This window comes from Buteo buteo, chromosome Z (assembly GCF_964188355.1).
Source record: "Buteo buteo chromosome Z, bButBut1.hap1.1, whole genome shotgun sequence".
NCBI lineage: Eukaryota > Metazoa > Chordata > Aves > Accipitriformes > Accipitridae > Buteo > Buteo buteo.
This window is the reverse complement of record NC_134204.1, coordinates 19,123,612-19,134,124: the sequence shown is the minus strand read 5'-3', so window position 1 is coordinate 19,134,124 and position 10,513 is coordinate 19,123,612. Positions and strand designations below refer to the sequence as shown.

Sequence of the window (10,513 nt, the reverse complement as noted above, 5' to 3'; positions counted from 1 at the left end):
GAAACATTTTTATGTCATAAAAAAAAGAAATGGCAGCTGTTTGAAATTTGCTGAGAGGGTTGGAATGTATTTTTAGTTGAGGTGTATTAGGCAGCAGAAAGCAAGCAAAGAGGTAGAAGGTGCAAAAGAGGTCCATGGTACTGTTCTTAAGTCTGTCCTGTGAACACAGCTATCAGGAATGCATTCAAGTGTGATCAAAATTGTGTATACTCGCTTGCACGTATTGTGCCGACAAATACATTTGGGAACCAGGGCTTTAGAGGTAATATTCTTATCTTTCAAATGCCTCAAGCTGGGTCTCTTGGAATTAAGCTGATTTTACTTAAGTGCCAGAATATGGGTTTCTGTTTTCAAATGTACGCGCTCCACTCTGCATTTGTGAATGGAGTTCACAGGCCTGGGATTCAGTACCACAGTATACTCCGTGGCGAACTAGGTGTTTGAGAAATGTGATTTACAGCAAGGGGAGTATGTATGCCAGATGATAGAAAACACTGAAGAGAAAGATATTTCAGAAAATTTATTTCTCTCTGGTTTTAGGAGCTTGTGCAAGATGGTTTCAGAGCTGGAAACCACCTTCTTGTCCTTAGACATCCAGACATCTCTGTTTCTTCATTTAAACAACATCCAGGATAGCCTGTGCATTAAGAGAGGAAGCAAAACAAAACCAAACCAAAGCACACCAAAAAAAAAAGGACAAGAAGTAGAAAAAATGGTTTCAGCACCTTCCTTAGACTGAGGGAATTAAGTTCACATTTCCACGTCCCAGGAAGCTCCCCATGTACAAGCCTAGCAGAGAGGATGAAAAAAGTAAAGCCTCTCCTGTCATAACTATGACTCAGTGTACAAAAAGATGTGAGATTCGTAATCTTGACTTAAGCAGAGACTTAAACATGATTTCATAGCTCAAGGATGGAGGCACTTCACTACTGGGGGAAGGAGGAGGGGTGGCAACCTGGATTCTGGCCCCTGCTTCAAGCACTATTTATGTATGTTACTCAATTACAAATGCAAAATGTGTAGGCAGTCCCTGGGGCAAGAACCCAGGACTTCCTCATCAAAAGGAGCACCTATTAGGGTTGCAAATTATCCTCTCTCAGTGAATCTTGCTTCTTCTCCAGTACAGAAGTATGGCTTCAGCAGGTATGACAGACAGTTCTCCAGCCTGATCTTCACCTTGAGTTGGTGGTGGATGCACTCTTGGGAGATATGGGGAAAGATCTCCTCAGGAAGAGACTGGCAGTGAACCTGCATCTCCCACTTCATGAACAAGTGCCTTATCTAGAAGTATGCTATTATGTAAAAAATTGGCAGTAGTGCTGCCACAACCTCTGGACGTCTCTGGGGCTGTTGTGCTTCATGAGGAGGTTGGTATATGTTAGGCATGCTCAGAAGATGCTTACCTCATGAAACCTCTCAGGAGATGCCTCACCTGTATATCAGGGGCAGGCCTTGGTGCAAGGTAGGTTTCAAGATTTTCAGCTGTATAGAAATAGCAATAGCAGTGGGAAATGCAGTAGCAGAACTTTCAGATAATTTTATCAGAAAAAAACTGATGTAGATTTTTGTGGCCATTTTGCGTACATGTATATGCGTAAATACAGCTTCCTGGCATTTTTGTTGCTTTTTTGAACTTGGCCATCAGTGACTTTCTCAAAATTATTTTGTGAACCAGCAGCAGGACATAAAATTAGAACCCAGAAATCCTGCTCTGTGACAGTGTCTCTGTAAGACATGTAAATATATTTACAATTAAAACCAGTCTTTTAATGTTGTTGATTTGTTGGAAATTAAGTAGCTGGCACCTACCTGAATTTGAGAAAAATCTCCTCTGATGCTCTCCACATCTATTAAAAGTTTTGTCTCTATGTCATTGACATGTGTTTATTAGTTCCTTGAGAGATTTTCTGAGAGGTTCTTTTTCCATCCCTCTGTTCTCCCAACCCCTGTTCTCTTTTATTCTGGGTTATATTCCTTCAGGAGACCAAAATCCTGCTCCCTTTGCTCTTCTTATCATGTACTTCCTTCCAAAGAGACTACTTGTCTAAATGAAGCAACAGGAGGATGAAGGGCAGATTTTTTTTGCTATTAGTTTGAATACAAGATTATAAATGCACACTTCTATTTTTTATGTATACATAGATGAATAAATTATATTTGCTTTGGATGATGCTAAACAATCCATAACAAATTAGAGTTTACTCTATACTAAAAAAATATACAGACGATAGCAGGAACAGCCTTCAAATATGATTTGTATTTAAACAAAATGGGTAAGTAAGTCAACTTCTGCTCTCAGGCCTCAGTTCAGCAAAGTACCTAAAACACCATTGGATAAGGTGCTTAAGTACATTTTTAACTTTCATGCAGTATGATACAGAAATTTTGGTAAGTGGGGCCTTATCTGGGAGAACGGCATAACCCAAGCAGCATAAAACAGGATTTTGGTCCCTGCTGTACTTGTGGCTGTTACATTTTCTCAGTTCGCTGTATTAGTATCACCAAAAAGAACTTCTGAATTAACCTCCCTTTTGGGAGAAAATAATTTCCAAGCGATAACGTGCTCCTTGATGGTTTGTTGGTTTGGGGGTTTTTTGGGGGGCGCTGGGGGTGTCTTCTGTGCTAGTTGTTACACATCTTGAATTTGGGCAAGTAGGCCATGTTTTGCATTTTCTCTTGGTCATCTAAAATAGTGATACAACTGCAACCCTGTAATAAGGACCTGAAGCTTAGCAAAAGTTCAAATGCATATTCAAAACCTCCTAGAAATATAGAAGTTAAAGGTGTCCAAGAAATGACAGACTTTTCATTTAGAGGATGGAGAGAGAAACAAAACCGCTGAAATCTCTTCTCCTCTATCACTGTACTGGGATTTAAAATTAATTAATACCAATGAACTGGAGACATTGCTCCTGTCTGAAAAAAGGGTTTCTTGAATCAATGTCAGGTGAAAGCTTTGGCCTGAATCAGTGTATTTTGCTGCTATGCCACGCGCAAGCCTCCATCTCCCTCACCACCAGTATGTCTTCTCTGCACCAGAAGGCCAGAACCCAGAACCATTTAGAGCCAAAAACTGAGGACTGCCTCTAGGGAAAATTCCATTTTTTATTTTTTTCACTCATCATTTATTTACAAATACACATTATAACTTTTATATACATTGCACATTTACATGGTAGAAAAGTACAAAACTATATATTTAAATGAATTTATATTTAACTCGCCATGTTTGAAAATATAAAATTGCATCAGAAAAAAAGTATTATGAAAAGCAAGAAACTTGAACTGATAAAGCTTTGATATAACTTTTAGTGACACACTGATTAGAAAAAGAAAACTTTGAAAGTGGTACTGCAAGACCATCTTAAAGGAAACACCTGATAAAACACTTATGCATGTTACAAAAAATAAAACAATAAAAATAAAATAAAACCTTTATTCTTATTACAGTTAGCCCTGTAGCTATTAACAACCTTCATAATCCGATTTCTTTGGGTCCGGAATTCATATAGTACAGTATACACGCTCAGCCCACTGAGATCACTTCAGTACATGATGTGATCAGAAGCAGAGAAAAGTGAAGTGGAGGAAGTTTCCTTAAAGATCGCCTCACTGTACCCTGGAAGTATACTTAAGTCAGTTACAACACCTTTTGGTCAGTCAAGATTCCTTGTAAACAAAAACCCTAGGGATCTTTTATGTACAGAACCGGCAAGAAGAAAATCCAATAAATAAACATAACAGAAACCAACATGCAAGTTTGTTAAAGTGGAAAAGAGTTAACATTAGTGAAACAAAGAGATGAGATCATGTGGGTAAGCTCTAAGGAATGGACTTTTATAGTTTACAAGAAAAAAGAAAAGCTTTACTTTACAAGCAAGAGACCTCACAATAAATAACACTGCTCTTCCCGTAACGAATAAATTTCTTCAAAAAACAAGGTGTACAGTCAACCAGACATTTTATGTATAAATTATAAAACATGACACAGTATAAATAAATGTCTACGAGACTCAACTATATGTATACTTTTTTTCTCCCCAAAATAAATAAGCATACACTTATTTACAGTATGGACATTGATTTCGTGCCCAATGGCTGTTCCAATAGTGATGGAGGTTTTACCACTCTAGAATGGAAGATATAGGAAAGGTGTAGTCCTGGTCTTCATCTTCCTCTTCATCCTCTGGGTCTTCATTAATGGCTAGATGGGGGAATACAGGGGAGCTGTTGTTTAAATAAGGACAACAACAGCGCAGAAGCAGCTCAGTGCATGTTTTCAAAGCCCTCTGAACAGCCAAAATACAGCGTTGCATTTTATGCGACTTGTAGTGAGATGCTCTTTGGCATCTGCTGTTATGCAATAAGGTTTTTTTATACATAATCTATGAAGTCATAACTGCAGAAAGTTCTGAAGAATCAATGGCTCAGGTTTTATTGGCAGATTCCTGAAATCAAATAAAAAGCGCTCTTGTGTTCTAGGTTTAACTGCTTTGTGTCCTTCATTCAGAGTTAGTAGAGGCAACTGTGCTAAACCAGATGCCCATGTGCTACCATTAAGCTTGTTCTTTTGGACTGAGTTAGAGTTTATCCAGATGTTAATAAAGCAATCAGCGAAGCACACGAGAGCAGACAAAGTAAGAAAAAAATCACTAGAATTACACTCCCAGGGCAACCCCTTTCTAACAGAATGACTTGTCCTCAGAATAGCCCCAAAACCCCAACTTGAAGGCCAACTGGTTGTTGGAGATCTACTGCATTTTATCAGTAACCAAAGTGTGTGCATGATAGATACATACTTATATGGCACCTGTACCGTATCTCGAATCTCTAAATCAAGCTTCTTACATTTAAAGGTGTAAGTCTTCATTACCTAGGGATTGCCTTCAGAAGCTTTAAGTGTCTGCAGAGTTAAAAATCTCACTTACAGTTGCAAGATCCGGAGTGCTTTACTTCTAGAAGCACACCCATGGAGCAGGCTGCCTCTTTCATGGCACACTCGCTTGGGTAAGTCGTGTTATCGCTGGCACAGACTGCCTCGTCTGACTTGCTTTCAGGGCATACCTCATCGCAGAGGGCGCACCGACCTCTGCCAACCTTAAAATCCCACAAGCATTTCTTCCCAGCACTGCACTGAATGTCTTCACAGGATTTGGCTTCTAAAAATATACACAGGATACTAGAGGTAAGTGAAAAGACAGAGAAAAAAGAAAAGCAACAACAAACAACCCCAAACTCCCTTTCCCTTGTGAACTGTGCATAGACAGAGCTCAGATGCAGTAGATGTGATGATACTTGCTGATTTTGCTCAAGCAAGTAGTCCCTTGGACACCATTGCCTGTCTATGTATGGGGGAGGAAAGACAGCTGTGCCAACAGAGCTTGGCCCTGGGAATACAGAATTACATTTGCCTATTGTACATGACTTTCCTGCTCCATTTGATGTCAGTGGAAATTCAGCTCCCCAAATTAGCAGTAAGCGCAGAATTTGTCAACACATTCAGCATTTCTAATTCAATTATTTTTAAACTAACCCGCACAGAATAGTTGTCTACAAGATTGGAAATGGAATTCACCTCAGCCTATGCCAACTAAAACCAGCCTGAGACTCCCCCGAATTCCCCCAGCAGTTTTGGGGAGCAGAGGCTGCCCTGAAGGTGCTTCCTCGCAACATGCTTCACTATCAGTCCTTTCTGGAAATCACAATACAAAATGTCAGGATGCACAGAGATTATTTTCCTATCTTCACCCACCAACTGTCTCCAAACTCTGCAATATTTCTAAAGAGGAAAAAGTGATCAGATGTTTCCAATTAAGTTAACGCAAGCTTTGCCAAGACCACTTCAAGACGATTGTTTCCAGGAATCCAGATCCACTGAATTTTGAGACCTTGTTACACTGTAACCATGTCATCATCTATTTAATGGCGACTATTTCTCCCTTGGATACTAATGTCAGCACCCACAGTGACAGCAAGAGAAGCAGGGTCAGGCCCTCTACTCCGTCATCCCTTCTGCAATCTTTTCTGGGGCAAAGCTCACCCTGGCTCTCATTTTCCCAGTGGGGAGCACGAACCCAGGCTGCTAGAAGTCTCTCCTCCTCTCCGATGCTAACTACATCCACCTAATTGCACACATGATGCTCTGAAACAGCTGATCGAGGAAGCTCCCCCCACCCTTGCCCTCCGATCGCAATACCTACTGATGCATTTTCCTTCGTAGGCTAATCCAATGGATCTGCCCAGTAGGCAAGTAGCTTTCCTCAGGTGGCAGGCACTGGCGTAAGTTATGCCGTCATTCCCGCAGAGATACTGTTCAGGGGAGGTAGGCTCTGGGCAAATTCGATTACATGTCACACAGTAGGCGTTATTAGTTTGGTCAACTACACACGTGGAGCTGCCTGGGCATAAAACATCCCTACAGGTCTCTGAAATAAAGATGGAAATGCACAGTGATTAATAGGAGATCCCAGAGCCCCAGCGAGGAGTGACTGGGTGACACAATGAAACAAACGATCAGACAAAAGCCTTCAGCAGCTCTCCTCATTTAAGGGCTGCTGGAGGAAACCTTCCCATCTCAGGGTAGCTGGTGGGACACAAATGCTGCTAGACTGTGGGGAACTCTCAATCCAGCTATGTCCTTGCCTGTTGAGCGTGGTTTAGTTACTGTCTCCCAGCATTTGGAACATCACTGTGGTTCCTGTGGGGAAGTATGTCCAACAGCTACTCCTCCCTACACTCAGACACACACCCTTTGGCATTTGAGGGAGATCGGATTAGATTTGCAAACCTACTTTTGCATTTGCCCTGATACTGGACTTCAAGTTCGGGCTGTTCTTTACATCTGGCTTTGAGAAGGGCACACTCGTTCCTGTAGGTTTTCCCATCTAAGCCACACACGGGGCCCTTCCAAGTGATATTAGAGCAATCCGGAGCACAAACACACCGAGGTTTGTTCTTCTTGTTCATTTTACATTTCTTCCCGGGTCCACAGTCCACGTTCTCGCACGTTTCTGGTGGAAGGAAAGAGGCACCACTTTAGTACTCAGCGTGCAGAACGGACCTGGTGTCAAAACTGCTTAAAGAAAAGAAGACACCATGACCCCAGAGCACAGAGAGAAAACACACACCCCCCCCCCCCCGGGGAACACCACTCCACTCGAGGGAAATCCCCCCCGCCCCCGCCAGTGCGGGCAGGGGGAAGAGGAGGTCGCTCCCCTCCTCCCCGCGATGTGCAGGGCGGCCGAGCAGAAATGGGGGTCCCCTCACTGATCCCGGGGCTGCTACGAGACGCCCCCCAAAGCCCCTGGGAGGACGGAAGCCGGGGGACCGCGCTGCCCCCCTCCACCTCCCTCCCTGCTCCTCCTCCCCCCCGCCCAGCCCCTGCCCGCACCGCTCCTCAGCACGGAGCGGCTCGCCAGCACCCCGCTCACCTTTGCACGGGATGCAGTTTGGGGCTCCCCCATTAAAAATCATCCACTTAAACAGCGTGTTGTCGTTGACGTCCTCCTCCGTCCACGACGTGGTCAGGCGGCCGGTCTTGCAGCACTCCTCCTTGCTGAGGTCGGTTTTGTAGAGGACCTGGCAGCGGCCGTTCCGCGCCTGCCGGAGCCAGCAGTTCCCAGCTGCGGGGGGGACGGACGGGGGACGGGGACGGGGGGAGCGGGGGGAGACACCCAGCCGGATCAGTGGCAGTCACCAGTGACCCAGACACAACACGTGCGCCTTGCGATGACTTTTACTAGACTGTTTACTTTTATTTGTCCCATTTCATAACCCGCAGCTACTCCGGCCCATTTGGGAGAGTGGTTAAAAAAAAAAACCAAAACACACACACACACACAAAAAAACCCAAACCAAAAAAAATCCCAACAAACCCCCCTAACAATAACAAAAAATCCACAAAAGAACGCCCCACCCCCCAAAAAAACCAAAACACCAAAACCCAGAAAGAAAGAAAAGACCCGATTAAAACAGGACGAGGCAGTTTTCGGAGGTATTTATTCCATATGTAGAGCAGAAGGAGCGCTGCCGGCACGTGACAGAGGCTTGAAAAGGATGTGCATTTAAAAGGGAATAAAAAGAAAATCGCGCTTGCAAATTCCTTCCTCCTCCCCCTGCCCTCTCCTCCTCACCGCGGCTGCATGGCAGCATTGTTTTAGTGCCGCACAGTTTCAGTCCCAGCCCATTTTGCAATCTGCACGAATTGAGAACATTTGCTGTTAGCGAAGTCTTTCGAAATCTCCCCATTTTGCTGCTTCTATTAACAAATGTGTTTCCTTCACTAAAATAAGTCTGCAGAGCTCAAAAAAAGTGAGCGGAGCATATAAAATACAAGAGCACATAGAGTAGGAGGTCCCTACAGAGTTTTAAAAATCGATCAAGCTGGAAAAGTTATAGGTGCTACCTCTCCCGCAAGCATTTCAGAGGAAAGTACACTGTCCTTAAACCGGATAGAGTGGGTTTTGTTGGGGGTGTGTGTGTGCCCTTTTTTTACTAGTATCCCTGTTATTTGTGGAGTCAAGCCAAGAACATTAGTCCAAGCAACTCCCCCTTTTTTAGCTGGAGAGTTTTGGTTGGGATGAGTCTCTCGTGAATAACCAATGTGACTTCCCCAGCAACTCAATACCAATTGATTCTGGTGCTAATCCAGCCAGGGCTCGATCCTGCCTCCTTACTCCGATGGGAATGTACCGCAGCGTGGGTTCAGGATCGGCCAGCCGAGATGTCGCTGGGCGCGGGGGACACCTCCCTCCTCCTTTCCCCCCACTCCCCCGCTAAAAATCATTGAACAAACAACGCCCTTAAAAAAAAAAAAAAAAGAAAAGAAAAAAAAAGTTTTGCGTCTTACAGTTGCTTACATTAGATTAATTTATGCTCTAGCTCGGTAGTGGGGGAGAAAGAAGGGGAAAAAAAAAGGGAAAAAATTATAAAACAAGCAATGGTAAGACATCCAGGTTGTGGTTGTAACAGGGTCAAGATAAGGGAAAAAAGCCCCAAAACTAAAAATCAATATTCCCTTGTGTCGAAAGAGGGCTCTTAAGAGTTGTCAATATCAGGTTCGTGTTTGTTTTGTTCGCATGGGAAAAAAAACCACCACACACACAACCCACAACTTATTTAAGCATACTCTTCGGTGTAGGAGAATTTACAACACTAATATTTATTCACACACACACACAAAAAAAAAGGGTGGTGGTGGTGGAGGAAATCCCAATATTAAAGGAATGTCCGGAAAATGACCACTTATTGGCTTCTAAAAATGTCAGCTGTAATCGTGCGGCTCCCCATCACCACCTCTCGTTCCGTCAGGCAGGCGAGATAAAAATCTGAGCTAAATTACCAACAAACTTTGAGCACTCATTCGGAAGCCGAGACTGGGAAAGTTCCCTCGCGATGCTGCTCTTCATTCATGCTGCATAATAACAAGAAATACCAAGAAACATCCTCATCTGTGCTCTTGAGCCTATGGAGAGCAGCGCGAAGATCCGACCAAAAAGGGATCTAAATGACACCTCTGCACCTCGGTACAAAGCAATCCCATATGCCCACAGTTAACTTCTGTCCTGTTGGACCTTGGAGAGAGGCGTTGAACACCGCAAGCAAACTAACCCGTGCCCGAAAGACAGAAAACAGTAGTAATAATAAAGAAACATATCTGCGAATAAACAATCTGGTCTTACCCTGCACTGTGTGATCTTCCATGAAGTGGCACAGAAACATCAGGAGTAAGAGCATGCCCGGGTGGATTCTCTGATTTAACATCCTCAGTAGAGCAGGGAGTGAGAGAGAGACAGAAACAGCGCGAGGGGGAGTAGGGAGAGGGAGCGAGCACTAGCCAGCCTGCTTATGATCGCTCTATTGAATGAACGTCAGGCTCTGAATGCAGTCTCTCTTTAAATCTATACGGGGGTCCTAGCTGTCTGCGGTGGGCGGTCTCCTAATGTGTGTGTGTGTGTCTGCTCGGGGGTGGGGAGATTTAAAAAGTTCACTGTGAATCAGGTGACATTTTCCACCTTCTGGAAACCCTCTCCAATTATCCGCTCTAGGTGCACGCACGCACGGGCGCGCACCGGCGCGCACCAACCCCTCCCCCCCACCCCCGCCGCCCCCGGGCGCGCACCCGCGCAGCCCCACGCCACAGACGCCGGAGCCCTCGCCGCAAGGAGCGGGAGAGCAGCGCGAGCCCCGGCCGCCGCGCCCGCGGAGCCGGCCGCGCCCGCGCAAGCCGGGGGGGGCGCGCGGCGGACCGCGCCCGCGCCCGCGGCGCGGGGGCTGGGGACCCGCGGGGGGTCGCGGCCGCCCGAGGGGCGTCCCTTGTGTCCCGTCCGTCCGTCCCGTCCCGTCCCCCTTCCCCGACGGCGCGGGCGGGTGCGCGGAGGTGCGGAGGCTGCCGGGGCGCGGAGCGGCGCCTGCCCGCCCGGGGGCCGGCTCCTGCCCGCCGGGGGTCGGCTCTGTGGCTGCGGGGCGCTGCCGTCCCCGCGCGAAGGGGCGGCTGAGAATGAACCCCGCTCCC

The 10,513-nt window shown here is 45.6% G+C and overlaps 1 protein-coding gene across 2 annotated transcripts; it reads right to left on the bottom strand.

The window, feature by feature from the left end:
- Positions 1-3,092: 3,092 nt before the first annotated feature.
- FST (follistatin) lies at positions 3,093-9,916 on the bottom strand. 2 transcript variants are annotated; one of them, XM_075020474.1, is made up of 6 exons: positions 9,681-9,915; positions 7,431-7,622; positions 6,792-7,010; positions 6,201-6,425; positions 4,929-5,159; positions 3,093-4,204 (listed from the first exon to the last, which is right to left on the bottom strand). In XM_075020474.1, the coding sequence occupies exons 1-6, from the start codon at positions 9,760-9,762 to the stop codon at positions 4,122-4,124; spliced, it is 1,032 nt and encodes a 343-aa protein (XP_074876575.1). In that variant the 5' UTR covers positions 9,763-9,915; the 3' UTR covers positions 3,093-4,121. The 2 variants fall into 2 exon arrangements, with proteins under 2 accessions (XP_074876575.1, XP_074876576.1); XM_075020475.1 differs by lacking the exon at positions 3,093-4,204 and adding an exon at positions 4,215-4,448 and having other exon boundaries at positions 9,681-9,916.
- Between the last annotated feature and the right edge of the window lie 597 nt (positions 9,917-10,513).

Bases quoted from the DNA above. Each gene is read 5' to 3' on its own strand.
- FST (XM_075020474.1), bottom strand. From the start codon at position 9,762: ATGTTAAATCAGAGAATCCACCCGGGCATGCTCTTACTCCTGATGTTT. The intron at 6,426-6,791 runs GTAGGTTTGCAA...TCTTTATTTCAG, and splicing joins GTATCAGGGCAAATGCAAAA to AGACCTGTAGGGATGTTTTA. The intron at 4,205-4,928 runs GTAAGTGAGATT...TCCCCCATCTAG, and splicing joins GCACTCCGGATCTTGCAACT to CCATTAATGAAGACCCAGAG.